This window comes from Phascolarctos cinereus, unplaced genomic scaffold (assembly GCF_003287225.1).
Source record: "Phascolarctos cinereus isolate Bilbo 61053 unplaced genomic scaffold, phaCin_HiC Scaffold_2;HRSCAF=192, whole genome shotgun sequence".
NCBI classification, from domain to species: Eukaryota; Metazoa; Chordata; class Mammalia; order Diprotodontia; family Phascolarctidae; genus Phascolarctos; species Phascolarctos cinereus.
This window is the reverse complement of record NW_027555625.1, coordinates 135,274,866-135,295,229: the sequence shown is the minus strand read 5'-3', so window position 1 is coordinate 135,295,229 and position 20,364 is coordinate 135,274,866. Positions and strand designations below refer to the sequence as shown.

Here is a 20,364-nt window from a genome sequence, read left to right as displayed (position 1 = left end):
TTCAGAGAGGGGGAGGTTGAGGTCCCTCACTAGTATAGTTTTGCTGTCTATTTCTTCCTGCAACTCCCTGAACTTCTCTAAGAATCTGGATGCTCTACCATTTGGTGCATATATGTTTAGTAATGATATTACTTCATTGTCTATGGTGTCTTTTAGCAGGATATAGTTTCCTTTCTTATCTCTTTTGATAAGATCTATTTTTGCTTTTGCTTTGTCTGAGATCAGGATTGCTATTCCTGCTTTTTTACTTCAGCTGAAGCATAATATATTCGGCTCCAGCATTTTACCTTTACCCTGTGTGTTCCTCTGTTTCAAATGTGTTTCCTGTAAACAACATATTGTAGGATTTTGGTTTTTAATCCATTGCTATCTGCTTCCATTTTATGGGAGAGTTCATCCCATTCACATTCATAGTTATGATTACTATCTTTGTCTTTGTCTCCATTTTATCTGCCCCCCTCCATTTATGCTTTTCTTTCTCTTTTCTCCTTTTCCTTCCTCACTAGTGTTTTGCCTTTGACCACTGCCTCCCTCAGTCCTGCCTCCCCCTTTCTTTTCTTCCCCTTTACTTTTACTACTTCTTCCCTCCTTTCATTCTTCCCTCCCTTTTCTGTCCCCCTTTCCCTCCTACTGCCAATAGGGCAGGTTAGATTTCTATACTTAACCGATTATGTTATTCCCTTCTTGAGCCAAATCTGATGAGAGTAAGGTTCAAACAATGCTCATCTCCCTCCCTTCTTTCCCTTTGCTGTAATAGGTTTTTGTGCCTTTTCCTGTAAAGTAATTTACCTCCTCCTTTCCTTTTCTCTCAGTACATTTTCTTAGTTAGATCAGATTAATCCACTTACTTGGATCCATTTAACCCACTTGATTAGATTTTTTTTATCATGACATCAAAATCAACTTACACCCACCCCCTCTATGTATACCCCTTTAACATGGTATAATAACAATACAATTCTCAAGGGTTACAAGTGTCATCTTCCCTTGTAGGGATGTAAACAGTTTGCCCTTATTAATAACATGTTGTTTTTTTCTGTCCTGTTTACCTTTTTATGTCTCTCTTGAGTCTTGTACTTGAAGATCAAATTTTCTGTTGAGCTCAGGTCTTTTAATCAGGAAGGTTTGGAAGTCCCCTATTTCGTTGAATATCCATCCCCTCCCTGGAGAGATCATGTTCATTTTCGCTGGGTCAATCAGAAATTTATGAATGGGTGGAGACACACACCACCACTGACCAGTTGTTGTTGCCTTTCTTAATACAAGAGTCCAATTCATCATCACCCCATGCAGCAAGGTATAAGTAGCAAGAGTAAACTTCACTAGTAAGCTTTCTCATGCATTTCCTGCTAGCTCAAGAGTTCCATATTCCAGGATGGTTTTAATGTAAACAGTTGCTATGAAAAAAATTTTTGAAGCAAGTTTCTCTGATAAAGGCCTCATTTCTCAAACATATAGAGAATGGAGTCTTATTTATAAAATTAAGAGCCATTCCCCAATTGAAAAATGATAAAAAAAATTATGATCAGTATTCAGATGAAGTAACCAAAGCAATCTATAGCCATATGAAAAAATGCTCTAATTCACTTTGACTGGAGGAATGCAAATTAAAACAATTCTCAGGTACTACTTCATACCTATTAGATTGGCTAATAGGACAGAAAAGGTAAATGACGAATGTAGGAGGGGATGTGGGAAAAATGAGACATTAATGCATTGTTGGTGGAGTTGTAAAATGATTCAACCGTTCTGTAGAGCAATTTGGAACTATGCCCAGAGGGCTATAAAACTATGCATACCCTTCGGCCTAGCAAAACCACTACAATGCCTGTATCCCAAAAGAGATAAAAAACAAAAAAGGTCCCATATGTACAAAAATATTTATAGCAGCTCTTTTCTGGGGGCAAAGAATTAGAAATTGAGGGGATGCCTATCAATTGGGGAATGGCTGAGCAAGTTGTGGTATGTGATTATGATGGAATATTATTTTATTGTCAGAAATGATGAGCAGGATGCTCTCAGAAAAACCTGGAAAAATTTGCATGGGCTGATGCAAAGTGAAATGTACTATGTATAAAGTGACAGCAATGTTGTGTTACGATCAGCTGTGATCAGTTATTCTCAGCAATACAATGATCCAAGACAACTCTGAAGGACTTACAATGAAAAATGCTAACCATCCCCGGAGAAAGAACTGCTGGTGTCTGAATATAGATGGAAGCATACTTTTTTAAAAAAACTTTATTTTCCTTGAGTTCTTTTGTCTACATTTTCTTTCACAATATGACTATTATGGTTATGTTTTGGATGACTACCCTATATCAAATTGCTTGGCTTCTCAGTGAGGGGGTGTGGAGATGGAGTAAGGGAGAGAATTTGGAACTCAAAGTTTTGGAAACAAATGTTAAAAATTGTTTTTACATGTAACTGAGGGAAAAAAATACTAAATATAAAAACAGTTGCTTCCATATGTCTGTGGTTCCTGGTACTGGATTTCAGATGTCAGTCTGGTGGACTGAGAACTGGAAGCCATCACTCTTGTAAGGGTAAATCATTTTTGTCTTTGGCTTTCCGCAGGGAGTCCATTCCAGCCATTTTGAATTGTGCATATAGCTTTCTTATACATACACTCATGTTGGAGAATGGTCTAAGTCAGCTGGAAAGAGCCAATTGTAAAATTTTCAGTGTAAATATTTACACCTTGGAAATCCCCTAGTGTTACAATTTAGGGCTTGATTTATTGTTTTGTTGCTTGTCTAGACTTCAGAAAATGATAGTGAAAATGTTAATAATTCAGATTAAACTTAAAAGTGTTTTTTGGGTACTTCCTCCCCCACCTTGGCTGTTAAACAGTTGTCGGAATGTCAACAGACTAAGCAAACCCTAGGACCAAATCCCCTAGTTTTCCACAGTTGGCCTATTCCTCTTTTCTAAACACAAGAAATATAAAGGTTGGGTTTTTCAAAAGTAGTTTCACCAAGTTGTAGTACAGGAATGTAATGGAATGCAACTGTGCCATAAGAAATGATGAGTAGGTGGATTTCAGAAAATCCTGGAAAGACCTACATGAACTGATACCAAGTGAAGTGAGCAGAACCAGGAGAACATTGTACACTGTAACAGCAACATTGTGCACTGATTAGCTTTAATAGATTTAGCTCTTCTCAGCAATGCAGTGATCTCAGACAGGGGTGGGGAACCTGCACCCTCCAGGCCAAACTTTCAGTCAAAGGGCTGCACTTGAGGACCTAGATGCCACATGTGGCCTCGAGGCTGCACGTTCCCCACCCCTGGTCTAAGACAATTCCATGAGACTCATGATGGGAAATGCTATTCACATCCAGAGAAAGAACTATGGAGTCTCAATGCAGATCAAAGCACACTATTTTTCCTTTTTTTGGTTTGTTTTTTCTTTCTTATGGTTTTCCCCTTTTGTTCTGATTCTTCTTTCAAAACATGACTAATGTGGAAATGTGTTTAATATGATTGTACATGTATAGTCTATGTCAGATTACTTGTCATTTTGGGGAGGGGGATAGCAGGGAGAGAAAAAATTTGGAATTTTATAAAATTTTGTATAAAAAATTTTATAAAAGTGAATGTTGAGGGGCAGCTAGGTGGCACAGTGGATAGAGCAGCAGCCCTGAAGTCAGGAGGACCTGAGTTCAAATTCGCCCTCAGACCAAACACTTGACACTAGCTGTGTGACCCTGGGCAAGTCACTTAACTCCAATTGCCCCCCCAAAAAAAGTGAATGTTGAAAATTACCTTTCCATGTAATTGAAAAAAATAAAATAATATTAAGTGTAAAAAAAATAGCTTCACTAGGTAACTAAGGGAAAAGTGAAATAAAACAGTATACTAAAACAGAGGTTTAACTTTTGCAAATCACAAAACTCTTATCTAATTCTTAATCTCCTGCTTTGCTTCCCCCAAATTCCTCCCTGGGGTATTCAAGCTATTCTACTCTAACTTTGCACATGCCTTCCTGGCCTTCACCAGTGTCTAGAGGATCTACCCAACCCCTGAATGTCTTCCTCTAGGTCTTTTAATACTTCTTGGGAATTATTGCTGCCCTCACTCTGACCCATTTTTCCTTTGTTATACTGAGAAATTAGCGAGTTAGACCCAGACTAATTTAAATTGTGGATTTTATTAGCGCTTGGCTGCCAGGGGTATTCACATCCAAATCAAGCAGCCCCCATCAGGGGTTGAGCTAGGGTTTATATAGAAAAGAGCATGGGAAAGACATGCGAGAAACACTGATGAGGTAATTCAAAGATGCAGGTGTCTTTGGGGGCTATGGATGGGAAAGTACAGGGAGTACACCGGACAGGGAGGGGGATGGATCTTTGAAGTCTGGCAAGAGGAAGAGTTCTCGGGCTGGTCAAGGACACCCCTCTCCCTCTGTCTGAGCGTGAGAATGCTCTGCAACAAAGGAAAGCTTTCTCACAACTAAGGAATTGGGAGGCTTCCAGAGACATGATCTGAGGGCTGGGGCCTGAGCAGCCAGATAAGGGTTGTGCTGAGGCCCATGCATGAATACTGCTAGGCACAGCATCCTTGGGTTGGGGGGTGGTTGTCAGAGACAGTGTTTCTGGGACTAGGGAGACATTTGGGGCACAAGTATAAGCACAAGCACCCGAGCACCCCATCATTACAGGTCAGGGATCACACAAACCAGACCAGGTGTCCTGGCTTCTGGTATAAACATAATTATCTAAAGCAATTATATTGCAAGCTTTCTTATCCATTTGCATTGGAGGTATGGGCTATGCTGAGCTATGCCAGAGTACATTTCACTATTGTTTAGATTTAGGAGGAAAGAGGCCTGGGGCAGGATTAAGCAGCAACTGCTGCTTTTCATGGCCTAAAGGGCCCTACTACCTAAATGGTAAAATAATGTTCTGCATTACACCTTCAAGTGGCTTGCTGTAAATTAAGCATTTTCATGAACCCTTTGTTTCAGTGGCTTCTAGTAGGAGGGAAAGTAGAGGCAGATGGGTGGTGTGGTGAATGGAGGCAGGATAGAGCTCAGTTTGAATCCTACTTCAGACAGGGTGACCCTGGGCAAGTCGCTTAATCTCCTCATGCCTCCCTTTGTTCATTGGTAAAAGCCGAAGACCTCAAAAGGCCCTTTTAGAAATCTGAGTTCTTCCACTGTGCCGTGGAAAGATCTCTGCATTGAAGAGGAGCAGGACCTAGATTCCAGTTCCAGTTCTTTTATCTGCTACCTGGATGACCTTGGGCAAATCGTGGAACTTTTCTGGGCATCAGTTTCCTCATTTGTAAAATGGAGGTCAGAGTGGATAATCTCTGGGGTCCCTTCAAGCTTTAAATCCAGTGATCAATGATAATAACTCACATTTCTATAGGAGGAGGAATAAGCACTTCTTTAGCCCCTCCTATGTGTCAGGCTCTCTGCTAAGTGCTTTTGATAGACATCTCATTTGATGCTGACAGTAAGCCTGGGAGGTAGGGGTTATTAATTATCCCCATTTTACAGATGAGGAAACTGAGGGAGCAAGGATAAATGACTTATCCTGCCTGTGGTCACTCTGCTAGTATGAATTATGAGCATGACTTGTCCTTCCAGCCTCGTTGTTCTCCCTCCCCCAGTCCTGTGATCTGGATAAACTGGTCTCACAACATGACTCACCCATCTCCTGTTCTAATTATCCATTTCCTGAATGAGAGTTTTTATATCATTTCTTGTGCACCCCCCTCCCCCTGCCCCCACATCCACACCCACACCCACACGTCTTTACTGGTGATATGCTACTACCTACTTATGTCCATTATAAGCTTCTCCATTGATTGACCTTCAGGTCACCTGCAGTTCTGACTCTTCTGATATCCTGTTATTTTGTATTCACAGCCAACTAGCACAAATGGAAGAATACTGGTATTAAAAGATACGTTTGAGAGTCAGAGAGCAGATTATTATCATCATTACTGTTATTTTCCACTTATTTGGAAAGCTGAGAGGCCAGACACAATTCAAGGCCACGAATGGTTGTACATTTCCTATGAAGATTATCTAGAGCACCCGCTTCTGGGTTCAGAGCCTGACCCTGAATTGGCAGGCTACTAAAGCCCTTGATGTCTTCATTTGTAAAATGAAAATAATAATAACTGCAGCAGCTTCTTCACAGTGTTGCTTATGTAAAGTGTATATAAAGCTCTTTGCAAACCTTAAAGCTCTATGTATTATTATTATTTTGCTTTTTGCTAGGGGCAATCAGCGATAAGTGACTTGCCCAGGGTCACATAGCTAGTAAGTGTTGTGTGTTTTTGTGTGTGTCTGAGACCGTATTTGAACTCAGGTCCTCCTGACTTCAAGGCCGGAGCTCTATCCACTGTGCCACCTAGCTGCCCCTATATGTATTATTATTATTATTATTATTATTATTACTAATTATTTGATCAAAAATTATGTGAGTATAGTGGAAATAATGCTAAGCCTGGAGTCAGGAAGACTGATCTTCCTGAGTTCAAATCTGGCCTCAGATACTTACTAACTGTGTGACCCTGAGTAACTCACTTAACCCTGTTTGCCTCAGTTTCCTTATCTGTAAAATGAGCTGAAGGAGAAAATGACAAACCATTCCAGTATCTCTGCCAAGAAAACCCAAATGCGGTCAGGAGGAGTCACACACAACTGAAAACAACTGAACAACAACAATAATAATGCTCCTCAGATGCCTCCAGTTAAGTGGTCTTCCAAAATCCTCTCTTATGATTTTATAATATCACAAATTCTTCACATGTATGGCGATTATAGATAATATCTATTCAAAGTAAAAGGACCTCACGGTAGCACTGTTTGCACTTTCTAATCACAATCTCAGAAACAGGTATGAAGAGGAAGATGTTGATAATTGTGGCCACTGAAGAATCCAAGTCTTAATTAAAGATTGAAATTCACTGCATTTGATATTTTGGGCCATTTTACAACTAAGGTGGAGGTGTTTGGGGCTTTTCCCCAGAGCACTGAAATCTAGAAGGTGTAAAAATTTAACTTCCTTCAACAGCCTAGAAACAATTGACTTTAGCACCCAGTTAACAAGGATAATTAGTTAAAAATAGGAAGCTATTAGATGGATTGACTGTTAATAATATCCATCTGTGAGTCAGGATAGTAACTAATTAATTCACTCTCCAGCTGCTAAGGAATTTATCTTAATTACTTAAATCATTAGTACAACCTGAATTACAAAGTGGTTTGAGGGCCCTATTCAGGTTTGCCCAGGGTATACTGCTTTCACCTACACCAAAGTTAAGGCTCTGCTGTATGGACAGTCCCTTTGGCTTTAAAGACACCATATCATCTTGGTTCTTCTCCTCGTTCTCTAACTGTTCCTCCTCTGCTTCTTTGGCCAGTCTTCTTCCTATTATCATCCTTAAATGTAGACATCATGCATTGTTTCTTTCTGCTCTGTCTCCTTACTTCTGTGCAAATAACTTGAAAATCTTTATGCCCTCTCCTCTTAACTTTGGAACCACTTTGCCAGTTGTCAGGAAGGCCATCTATCCCTGGATGTCTCTCAAATACTTCAAATTCAACATTCCCCAAGGCAAGCTTATCATCTTTCCTCTAAAATTGTTTCTTCTGACTTCTCGGTGCCACCAATGTTCATTTAGATTCCTATGTTTGAAACCATGAGTTTACACTTTATTCCCTGACACTAATCTCTCATGTCCATCAGTTTAACAAATCCTATCAATTCTATCTCTATAACATTTTTTTTTTTAGAGACTGGGTCTCGCCTTCTTGTCCAGACTGGAAGTGGAGCGGCTGCCCATGGGCCTGATCCCACTACTGATTGGCATGGTGCAAGAGCTTTGACCAGCTCCATCTCTGACCAGGATTGCTTTGCCCTTCTTTAGACAGCCTGCTCCCTCTCTCCTCCACCCTCCCCCAAGCTCCTAGGGCTCACCATGGTGCAAACACTCTCTCTGCAAAACCCACTGGAGCTCGGAACTCCAAAGTTCAAGAGACGTGCCACGTTTGGTCTCCTAAGGAGCCGGGATTACAGGTTTGTGTGTATCTAGCTCACATTTACAACTGTCTCTTCCCTTTCCACACTGCCCCTCCCCCAACTCCCCACGGCCACCAACCTATTAAAGGCCCTCATGAACACCTACCTCCTACAATTTCAATATACACCTAACACATGCTCCTGTCTCCATTCTCTATCCCTTCCAATTCATCCTTTATAGCATGACAGCTGGAAAGGACTTTAGAAGTCATCTGCTCCAAAACTGAGGCCCAGAGAGTTTCAAAAAATCCCAGAGCAAGAGACAAAAACATGATTTGAATCTGGTCCTCTGACTCAAAATCCAGCATCCTTTCCACCCTTCCAGAAAGTCTCTCAGAACACTGTCAAAATATTTTTTTCTTAATCATAAATCTGTTCATGTTCTCTTCTCTGCTTAAAAATCTTCTTTGGCTTCTCATTTTCTACCAAGTAAAGTTCGAACGCTTTGTCCTCACATTCAGATGCCTCTGTAATAGGATGCTATTCTGTGTTCTGGGTTTATCTCACATGGCTCTCTTCCAAGTAATCTGTCTTCCAGACAAACAGGACTGCTCTTTGCTCCCTACACATACCCAGAAACTGCTTAGCCTGCCCCAAGCCTGGACTGCTTCCCTTTCCCTCTTCAACTGGCTGAATTTCTATCCACCCTTCAAAGCTCAGCTCAAAGGCTAACAGTTCTAAGAAGCCTTCGCCAATTTCTGCCCATTGATAATGACCTTCCCCCTAAGAACTCACCATAGCACCATGCTTGCACCTTTCCTATGATATTTCAGCCATGCATGACCCTTTGTGACCCATTGTTGTTTTCCCTTTCTGTCATATTTTTGTTGTTGGCCCTATTTGGGGTTTTCTTGGCAAAGATACTGGAGCGGTTTGCCATTTCCTTCTCTGGCTCATTTTACAGATGAGGAAATTGAAATAGGGTTAAGTGACTTGCTTAGGGTCACGCAGCTGGTAAGTGTCTGAGGCTGGATTTGAACTCATGAAGATGAGTCTTCCTAACTCCAGGCCTGGCCTTCGCTCTATCCACTTACCACCTACTGCCTTCATATAATATAATGTATTATTATTCTCTGGATTTGTATCTGATCCTCCTCTAAGGTAAGTTCTGCCAACAGAGAGTAATTTCCTGAGGGTAGGGACGATATTTACTATTGTCTTTTTATTTACAGACTGCTGGGTGGTACTGTGGATTGAATGCCAGGCTTGGAGGCAGGAAGATTCCTCTTGAGTTCAGATCCTGCTTCAGACACTTCCTAGCTGTGTGACCTTGGGCAAGTCACTTCACCCTGTCTGCTTCAGCTTCCTCATCTGTAAAATGAGCTGGAAAAGGAAATGGCAAACCACTCCAGTATCTTTGCCAAAAAATAAAACAAAACGAGCCCACACCCCAAATGAGGTCATATACTACTGAAAACAACTGAACATTATTATCACCATTTTATAGATGGGACAACAGAGACTGAGAAATGCTAAGTACTGACATACTGACAGCTAGTGTCTGAAGCATGATTTGAACTCAAGTCAGTTCTGAATCCACTATCCACTACACCCAGCTGCCCCAGGCAGTTGCAATATTCAATCACTTCAGGCAGAGACATCTGATTGGTGGAAGAACCAATCACACCTGGAATTCTCAAAGCTGAGGAACTCCCAAACTTTCTCATTATATGCATAAAAGGATGTCAGATTCAGGGCAGGAATGCACTTTACAGTTTACCTGGTTCAAACCCTGCATTTCCCAGATGAGGAATGGAATCCCAAAGAGGTCAAGTCACTTGCCCACAGCCAGTATGGGTCTGAGGCAGGATTTGAACCCCGGTCTTCCTGACTTCCTCATTGCTCTGTGGTCCAATAACATGACATAGATATAAGGGTATAAAGGACAGAGGAGGGCAAGGGCTGTTTCTGTTTCCAACAGTACCGTGCGTGTGAAAGTGCTTAATGATTGTTCCTGGGTAGTCTTTTTTTTGGGGGGGAGTTGTTATCCACATATCTCACGAATTCATAGAAGGGGAGAGCTGGAGGAAGGAATCTTGAACACCGTGGAGTCCTTGGGCATCTATCACGTGGACCCCTGAGCTGCGTGCAGCCCTGCTGCTATTTTTAGCAGACTCTCTCCCTTCACTTCCCTAGCCCCTTCTGACTAGGATTTTTGTTTTTACTTTATTCACACATTCCCCTTTCTACCCCCTCCCCATAATCTACACAGCTGAGGAAGGAAGGAAATAAACATTTATTAAGTGCCTACTAGGGCAGCTAGGTAGCTAAGGCATCTAGGTAGCACAGTGGATAGAGCGCTGGGCCTGGAGTCAGGAAGACCTGAGTTCAAATTCAGCCTCAGATACTTACTAGCTGTGTGACCCTGGGCAAGTCACTTTACCCCCTTTGCCTCAATTTCCTACACTATAAAATGGGCTGGAGACAGAAATAGCAAACCACTCCAGTATCTTTGCCAAGGAAACCCCAAATGGGGTGATAAAGAGTCAGACACACAACGGAACAATAACCAAGTGCCCGCTATGTGCCAGGCACTATGGTAAGCACTTTATAATTATTATCTCATTTAATCCTCACAACAACCCTGGGAGGTGGGCACTGTTGTTATACCCATTTTACAGCTAAGGAAACTGAGGCAAAGGGAAGTTACGTGACTTGCCCAGGATCACACAGCCTGAACTCTATCCACTATGCCATCTAGCCAAATTCAGTTTCTTTCGCTAAGTTTTTCTGCCCTTTCACTAAGAATAATAATAATGATAATAGATGACAATTGTATAAGACTTTAAAGTTCGCAATGCACTCTATGCATATTATTTTAAACTTACCACAATCCTGTGAGATATATACTATTATTCCCATTTTATAGATGAGGAAACTGAGGTCAAGAGGTTGCGTTACCGGGGTGGAAAGGTGAGGGGTAGGGGGATCCACATCGTAGTAAGTGTTGTCAGAGGCCTAGGCCTTCCTGAGTTCAACTTTAGCACTCTACTTCTTCATGACAGTCGGGTGCATGATAAACAAGCATCTGCAAAACACCATCATTAATGCAGGAAATTCTGAAGCCATCGAAAAAAGGCTGCCAGTGATGCCTGTTAAATTGGGAAGGGCATGATTGCTGGCATATCTGACGTCCCACCTCTATTTGTGTGACATGCGAGTATCATTCTGCTCAGACAATAGCCATCTCTCCTTTAATAAATACTTGAGAAAAAACAAAACAAAACAAATCTGTCCTCCAGAATAGGTCATTTTTATTAATTAAGTGTTTCCCAATTCATCATGGACCTGATTTGACATAGTATACTAGAGAGTGCCAGATTAGACTTATGAAAGCCTGGGTTCCAATCCTGCCTCTGACACTCACTAGATCTGAGACCCTGAGTAACTGGGTCTTAGTTCCCTCCTCAGTAAAATGGGGATAGTAGTGCCTGAATTACAGGATTGTCGTCAGACCTCAAAGAAGTAACTTTAAAAAAGCCTCTTTGCTTAAATTAAAAAGCAAAGCAAAATCAAAATTAAAAATTTTGTGAGCCGGAATAAAATTACATAAGCCAAAGCTATTTTTTTTTTTTGCTGTCTTCTCCAGGCCACTGATTGACGATCCTTCATTAAAAGCTTACTTCAATTCATGGCATGAAGGTGACATTTGGTTTTTTAAAAAAGTTTTCTTGACGACTTTTGTTTTCACGCCACGGTCACTTCCTGATACATCTCATCTCTTGTATTCTCCCTCTTCCCCATCATTGACACTATTGGCTATGTCGGACAAGTGACAACTTTCACCTGGCTTACCAAGCTGGAAATAATAAGTCACATTTGCATAGCTCTCTTCATTATGAAGAGAACCTTGTAATGCAAGCGGAGCAAATGTTATTAGCCTCCCTTTACAGAGAAGGAAACTTGAAAGAACAGGCCTCTCTTCTCTTCTTATTCCAAACCCGTCCAAAAAGCAGTAACAGTAGCATTGTAAAAAACTGAATATTAAGTTGACCTAAGTTAACCAGGAATGGCACACTGGTGGGGCCCTAGACCTTTGCACTGGAATGGGGAAAAAGGAGGGTGGGACAAGGATGAGGAATGCTGAGAACTGTGATGACCTAACAGTTGTATGTGTGCATAGTGGAATCCAAAGCAGACTAGCTCATGGGCTGCATGAGAATGAGGTGCTGGGGCCCAGCCGACTGGAGGCTCAGTGTCAGGAATACTTTATCTTCTCCTACACTCTGCCTCAAGAGGGGAGGAGAGGGAAGGTCATGGAGAGGTTGCTCAGCAGTCTCAAGGTCGAACTGAGTTCACGGTTACCCAGCTGACAGAACGTCTCAGGACTCAACTATCCCCTTCTCCCCCCAGTGCAGTGAAATACAATCCTTATCCTTTATTAACTTACCTTCTGATGAAAACCAAGATAAATTGCATAATAATGGTTCCCCATTAAAAAGAAATTGGGAATTTTGCCAGTGGTAAAGGGAAAAGGCTTGAGCATTGTGATGAGCCCATCTTACTCCTTCCTTTCAATGGGATGACTTTTTAGAAAAGACAGTCAGTCTCTGGCATGAGTTTTGGAAAGAAGAAAACTTTCAAGCAAAAAAGGCAGAGATAAATAAAAGGAACAAATTGGGGTAACCATTAACTTGGTCTCATCAGAACAAAAGGAATGGATTGCTTCCATTTTTTATTGATCATCCATTAAATTTTATTACTCAGATGCCCATGTGTCTTTCATCATCCCTTTCCCACTAACCGCATCCTAAACCAGGACTTTATTAGCTCATACTTGGATTATTGTAATAGCCTCTTAACTGGGCTCTTCCATCCTACACATAACAATTATCTTCCTGAAACAGAACTTTCATCAGGTCACTCCCCTACTCGAAAATTCTTAACTCCATGACATTGCTTACAGCATCAAATCCAGATTCCTTCTGGCATTCAAGGCTATGCATGGTATGGCCCTGACCTACCTTTCCAGCTCCAGTAAAACTGGTCCACTTGCTCTTCAGCTGTTGTTCAGTCATTTTCAATTGTGTCTTTATGACCCCATTTGGGGTTTTCTAGGACAAAGATACTGGGGTGGTTTGCCATTTCCTTCTCCAGCTGATTTTACAGAAGAGGAAACTGAGGCAAACAGGGTTAAGTGATTGCCCAGGGTCACACAGCTAGTAAGTGTCTCAGGCTAAATTTGAACTCAAGTCTCCTTGACTCCAGGCCCAGTGCTCTATGTTTATGCACATACTGTTCAGCCTTACAGAGCTTGCTTCAAGACCATCTCCTTCATGAAGCCTTTGCTGATATGCACAGCTATCAGGGGCTCCTTTAGCGACTGACTACCACTTATTTGAGATTTAGATTACTGTTATTTTTTTGTGGTGCGTATGTGTAATTCTCCTAGTTAGATGCTAAATTCCTGCAAGTCAGGGACTGGGCCTCATCCCTTTTTGTTTCCTCTGTAGTACCATGGTTTAGCTCAGTGCCTGGCACACGGTAGCACCAACAGTAAATTATTATTAAATTCTTATTAAATTATCAATTACTGATGAGGAGGAGGAGCATGAGGAGTACTATATGAATTTGGTGTTGAAGCCAATATGATTAATTTCCTATCATTTCAGAGAAGACAAGGTTTAAGGAGAAAGCAGTGCTCCTGGGCCTCATAAAGGATGCAGGACTCAATTCATTTTTATATTACTTTACATATGGAGCCTTGCTAAGTTTAGAGATCTTAACTTTACAATAACTGTAAAAAACAGTGCAATTTCAAGTATTCCCCTGAATGACAAACAAAATACAGAATTTTAAAAAATCAATCAATTTAATCACATTTCCAGATTTGGTGAAAGATAAGAAGGCAGACAGCCACATGCACAACTACACATTCAGTAAACAAAGGTGAATGGAGTAGGGAGGGATGGCTGGCAGCCTGGGAAGCCATATGCAACTTTTACTTCTCTCCAGAACTGTAACTAGCAGTTTTTGCACCTGGGGCAAAGTGTGCCCTCTTTTGAGCAGGGGAGGGGGTGGTTTGAGAGCTCACCTCACCCCACTAACTGGTAGGTTTCTGTTTGAAGTATTTCTGTTCCTGCCAATGAGGTTGCTTACCTCTGTAGTTTTTCTAACAATGAGTGTTAAGAGCTGTGTGTAATTCCTCTAAACTGAGTGATTGCCCTGAAGTCCTGATTGCCCTACCCTAGTTCTATGCCTGCCTCCTTCAGTTTCAGAGAGGCAAAAGAATTTCCAGCAGTGGCTACTTCTAAGTTTCCAACTATAGTGAACTAAGGCTAAGCTGAAAAGATGATCATAAGAGCATCACTTTGGTATGCTTAGGCCCTCAGGTTTTGTTAAGGGTGGACAAAATAGTAGGTCAGGCATTAGTTAATACCAGTAACTTGGAGGGAGAGAAGGAGGAAATGAAGGATGTTTTGTTCAAAAGTACAAAGACCTGTGTGAGTCCAGATCAAGCACTTAGCTTTTAGACTGCAGAACAGTACTTGGAAAGGGACTCATGTCAGGGGCCTGCTGGTAAATGTTTAACAACAGGGCTGGGGGTAGGGTGTGGAGAGGTGTAGACACTCACACTTTTAATCCACATTATTAATACTTTCTTAAGTCTAGACAATCAACAAAAACAATAATTAAGCCCTGACTGGAGCAAATGCCAATCTCCAGGCATAAACTCTCACGCTGAAAATTTAACAATCTCTCACAAGGCGGTTACAGCTGGCTCCAACATATTCCCAAACATGCGTGTGTGGAACAGGTAGAGCTGGGACAGGCAATCCCCAAGACGTCCAGAAAAGATGAACACTCACATAGGATCCCCAAAAAGGCTCTCTAACCCAGAGAGCAGCCAAGACTATCCCACTGTGGAGGCATTCATCCTTGGGAGCACTTTGGGCACACACAGGATCAGCTGTGGCTCTGTGGGCTAGAACACTGGTGGCCTGGCACCGGGGACGTTCTGCTTGGCATGGCCTCTGTCATGAGGGTGTTTCAGCACTCCTGCCCAGGCCCGAAGTGTAACCGAGGGGGCCCATGACAGCAGGGGGCCATGAACTCCCTGTCCAGATAGTACTCTTGGCTCAGGCGATCACCCTCATTCCAGGGGTCTGAAAAGCCCTGGAGAGAGGCATCCCTCAGCAGCATCACTCGGCTAAGTCCATCCAAGCAACCCAAGACGTTCAGATCTGTGTCTGCTCCACGCTGCTGTGTTCTTCATCCTCAGAATGCAACCACGTCCAGTCCAGGGTCTGGAAGCCAACACAGGCGCATTACAAGACAGCAATTTCAGCAGTACAAGTAAGTCATCTTATTATTATATTCTGGTTATATGCTTTGGATGTTGTCTCCAAATTAAAAACCTCACCTAACTTCTTCATTTTGAATTAGCCAAGTTGTCGTTCATTCATTTTGGTTGTGACGGATTGAGACCCCATTTGGAGCTGTCTTGGCAAGGATACTGGAGTGATTTGCCATTTCCTTCTCCAGCTTATTTTACAGATGAAGAAACTGAGGCAAATAGGGTCAAGTGACTTGCCCAGGGTCACAAAGTTAGTGAGTATCTCAGGCTGCATTTGAACTCTTCCTGATTCTAGGTCTTGAAGCTCTGTGCACTATGGAGCCACCTAGCTGCCCTTGTATTAGGGGAGAGGTCTTCAGTAATCTTAAGATTTGATTATGATGAAAGCTGGAGGTTCAATTTTAGTGTCATTGTTTTTAGCACAGAGCACTTATCTATGCTTACTGGAGAAAAGAAAGTGCTACTTAGGGTATCTTCGGGTTGTATGAAGCCTTGGAAATAGTTATAAGAGAAGCCTAAAAATGCGTGGGTCCTGATGAAAATGTTTGAGGTGCAGTTCTGGAGTCAGACGACCCAGGTTCCAAGCCCGTCTCTGCCACAGTCACTTACCTCTCTGGGCCTCAGTTTCCTTGCCTGTAAAATGAGGGTGGCTGGATGAGATGCTCTCTCAGGTCCCCTTCCGGCTCTACATCTATAATCCCATGACCCCATTGTCCTGCACATGTGCCCCCCACTTTAAATTCACACTTATTATTCATCGTGAAGGTGATAAGGCTCTACGTTTTATGGTCTCCTTTGTTTCTGCTCTTCCCATATGCAGGATCTGACTCAGAGGACTGGCATGTCAATGTTTTCTTGACAAATGGGCTAGTTCTAGAGTTGAGTATGTGTGTGTGTACACTGAGGTCTGTTCCCCTTCCTCCATAATGCCAAACTCCGGAAAACTTGTCTTCAGAAGGCACAAAAGTCACTGGTGTGGTGTCCCAGAGTACCCATTAATCAATCCATTCTCCATTGTTGCAGAACAATATTCTCCAACATATTGTTATTGTTATTAATGCTAATAATAACAACAGTAGTACGAATATCATGAATACAGAGAAGTAGGCAGCTGGTGGTACAGGGGATAAGAGTACCTGGCTCGGAGTCACAAAGACCTGAATTCAAATGCAGCCCTAGAGACTTAATAGCTGTGTGACCCTGGGCAAGTCACTTAACTTCCATTTGCCTCAGTTTCCTCATCTGTAAAATGTGGATAATATAGCACTTACTTCCCAGAAATTTTGTGAAGATTGAATGAAATAGTAATTGTAAACACCTGGCACGTAGTGAACACGACGTAAATGTTTGCTACGATTATTATTACTACAGAGAACTCTGGAAAGACTTACATGAACAAAGTTCATGTAAAAAAAAGTTCAAGGAAAGTAAGCAGAGCTGAAAAAACAACATATACAATTACAACAATGGAAATAGAAAGATCAGCTATTACAAAATGAATTACAAAAAATAATGAAGTATTCATTATATCGGTTTTCTCGAAATGGAAATTTATTTTTTTATATCGAATCCTATCATGTTCTGCTGTGTACATGGAAATGTTCCTTTTTTTTCTTTTCTTGTTTTGCATTTACACTTAAAATGAATAAAAAATTTACAAAAAAAGGAAAATGAATTAAAAAATTATAAAGAATAAGGTGTGGCCTATAGAAAAGTTATGAGAGGACACCTCCCCTGAGTCCTTTGCAGAAGTGGGAAAGGGGAGGGGAGATCTATGGGTGTGGAACACTGCATATGTTGTCAGATTTTTTTTTCATGTATTGCCTCATTTTGTTGATTTTTCCCTCCTTTCTCTTTTTCTTTCAAAAAAGAAATTCTTATATGGGATGGCTCTCTGGGAGGGGGGAGAGGAAAAGATACAGGGGGATATTTAGCTGATATTAAAACAAAAGGCATGAATACACATAAAAAAACAGTAGAGGCAGCTAAGTTGCGCACTGGAGTCAGGAGGATCTGAGTTCAAATTTGACTTCAGACACTTGAGCAAAGCTGTGTGACCCTGGGCAAGTCACTTAACCCCAATTGCTTCACCAAAAAACCAAAACAAAGCAAACCCCCCCCCCAAAAAAAAACAAACAAAAAACCCAAAAACATAGTGGTGGTGGTGGTGGCTACTCTGTCTAAAATTCTTTGAGAAGATTTTCTAAAGATGCTGAGATAATTCTTGAATGAAATGAAAAGGAAGTCCCCAAAGGTTGTAAAAAGGCATCTGAAACATTTCATTTCATTAGTTAGTCACTACATCAGTTTTGCTTAATTGTTTTTAATTTGTTACAAAGGAAGACTCAAGGGGGTGAGGATTGGGTGAGTAGGGGGATGAGACTTTTTGGAAATGATGGCAATGTAAAATAAAAAAATCCAAAAGTTTCCTTCCCTTAAACTCCAATGATTCTCTGAACGATTAGTGTATGTGACATCTACTGAAAAGTTTTTCAAAGGTCAAAGTTAATCCAAACGTGGAAACACTGCATTTAGAATGGGCTAAATCTTCACGCACTGCCTCTGGAAAAGCATGCGAGTCTTTCAAATCTAGGTAGTCATGCGTATCTGTGCAAACACTTTGTAGCCACAAGAATGAAGAACAGATAGCTAGCTGGTCTGTAGACACATATGTTTAAACTAAAAAGGGAGACAGCAGAATGGAGAAACACTCATGGGTAATCCCAGGCAAGCTGAGCTCAAGCCAAGTCTTCACGTGTGTTGCCTGGTCTAGAATCCCTACTCAGCAACAATCCCTAACCCTAAAAGGGTGATCTGTATGAAGGAAACTTTCAGTGCCAACCACTGCATCCTCAGAATTCAGAATGTGTCTGGGGACAGGGGAGCCATGTGGGACAGCTGGAGATACTTACACTTGTGGTATGCTTTTCCCCCCCTAAAGTGTCATTATTTGACAGACATTTCTTTCGTTATCAAGGTCTCAAATATTTAGACACTACTAACTTCTCCCTATATTTTCTAATATAGTCTTTGTAATGAAATTTTTTAAAAATAAAAATAAAAAGGGAGACAGCTGGGATGGTCCACTGCTCTGAGACTAAACAATCTGCACTTATTATGGAAAGAAGAAAGATGCTTGATGAAACATGATGCAACAAGCAAAGGGGCAGCCCTGACCACAAAGATAATGGCGTTAGAGTTCAGAGGGACTCAGAGGCTGCCTAGAACGATCCTATCATTTTAGAGATGAAGAAACTGAGGCCAGGAGAGGTCAAATGACTTGTTACAACTCATGTGAGGTGTAAGCGACAGAGTTACTAGTTAAGATTTGTTAAATTGTACTCTCCTCGTGGGCAAGGGATGTTCTTGGCGTCTTTTTGTATCCCCAGCGCTTACCACTGTGCTTGGCACTTAGCAGGTGGTTAATAAATGTTTAATGATTGATTGATATATGAAATTGTAAAACAGAGCAGAGATGGCTTTTACTGCCACAGTATATGCTCTCTGCCTCAGCAAAGTGTCCTCATGCACATTAACCCCTAGCAAAAGGGGCTTCAATTTGGATGGGGGCCCAGAGGGAGTAACTGAAAAATTGTTATATGCTATGTACTGAAATTAATTTAAATGCAAGTAATTACTAAGCAAATTTAGGTGGTTGTACTGATGTTCAGTGTTAAGTTTTTAAGTTAAGATATTTATTATTTTAAAAGAAAAGAAAACAAGGTGGGGGTGGGATGGGGGCTTTGAGTTCTCTAAGATACTGTGATACTTATGGAACTGTGGGGGGAAAAAAAACCAAACCAGCGCCCAGAGAGAACCTGCAAAGAAAAAAAAAAGTGCTTACACCATGTCTAGCAAAGCAATAATTCTCTCCAAAGGTACTTTGCATGATGATGATGGTAATGATGATTTTTAGAGGAATTTATTTCCTAGGTGTGGAGGCACATGGCTATTGTCCCCTCTGCTGAGGAAGGTGAGGTGGGCAGATCACTTGAAACTTGGGAGTTCTGAACTATAGAGCTAAAGCTGATTGGCTGTCCACACAGTCTAGCACCAATGTGGTGAGCCCCTGAGAGTGAAGGGCCACCAGGCTGCCTAAGGAGGGGCAAGTTAGGTCAGTTCAGAAAAACAGAGTAAGGTTAAAGCTTTCTGATGCCTATCAGGAGTGGTCACTGCACTTCTAGCCTGGGCAAGAGAGGTAGGCTCAGCCTCAAAAAAAAAAAGGGGTCACATGTCATTGTCAATTCCTTGATTAATTTTCCTTTAAAATAAAAAAGAAAGCAAGAAAACAGGACACAACACTTAATCCTGTTGTTGCCCTACTGACTGGTTAGTTGCATTGGTGATAAAGTGGGTGCCTATGAGACATGATAATAATGTTGATGAGTCTGGCACTTGGTAGGAATTTGAGAAAAAGGTTCTGCATACATGGGCATTTGGAATAATCAATAAGGCACTGCTCAGTATTAAGGCAGACTTTCTCATGAGTGTGGTTTCCTTGTACTTTGGAAACATTTGATAATTGCCTTCCCTTCCAGAGATAAGTCTCAACATGGATACGATGCATTTAGCATGGTCAGAATCTCCACACTGCATTTGGAAAAGACCCCCAACCAGGTGGTTAGGCACTTCAGCGTAGAAAAGTTTTAAATATAAGTACAGAGGTAACTTTTAACTATATGATCCTCTAACTGTACTGTCTATGTTTTCCTTTTAGCAAACCCAATCTTAACATCAATTCCTAAGCAATCCTCTTGGCATATCTGCTTTGCCCTTCCAAAATGCTGTTTGATTTCTCTCTCTGCTATGTGGTCTTACAAAATATAAATACAAGGGGGCAGCTAGGTGGTGCAGTGAATACAGCACTGGCCCTGAAGTCAGGAGGACCTGAGTTCAAATCTGACCTCAGACCAAACACTTGACACTTACTAGCTGTGTGACCCTGGCAAGTCACTTAACCCCAATTGCCTAAAAACAAAAGACAAAAAAAATATAAATACAAATATTTATAATCTGTCCAGGTCT

General features: G+C 41.4%; 1 protein-coding gene across 2 annotated transcripts in view; it reads right to left on the bottom strand.

The window, feature by feature from the left end:
* Positions 1–13,835: 13,835 nt before the first annotated feature.
* The window catches only part of IKBKB (inhibitor of nuclear factor kappa B kinase subunit beta), a 75,683-nt gene continuing 69,154 nt past the window's right edge, over positions 13,836–20,364 (bottom strand). Inside the window, exon 21 of one of the 2 annotated variants that reach the window (XM_020969581.2) lies at positions 13,836–15,289. In XM_020969581.2, the coding sequence (XP_020825240.1) occupies positions 15,221–15,289 (69 nt within the window). In that variant the 3' untranslated portion in view covers positions 13,836–15,220. Of the gene's footprint in view, positions 15,290–17,646; positions 19,158–20,364 lie in introns of those variants that run through there. The other variant, XM_020969582.2, reaches the window with a different exon arrangement.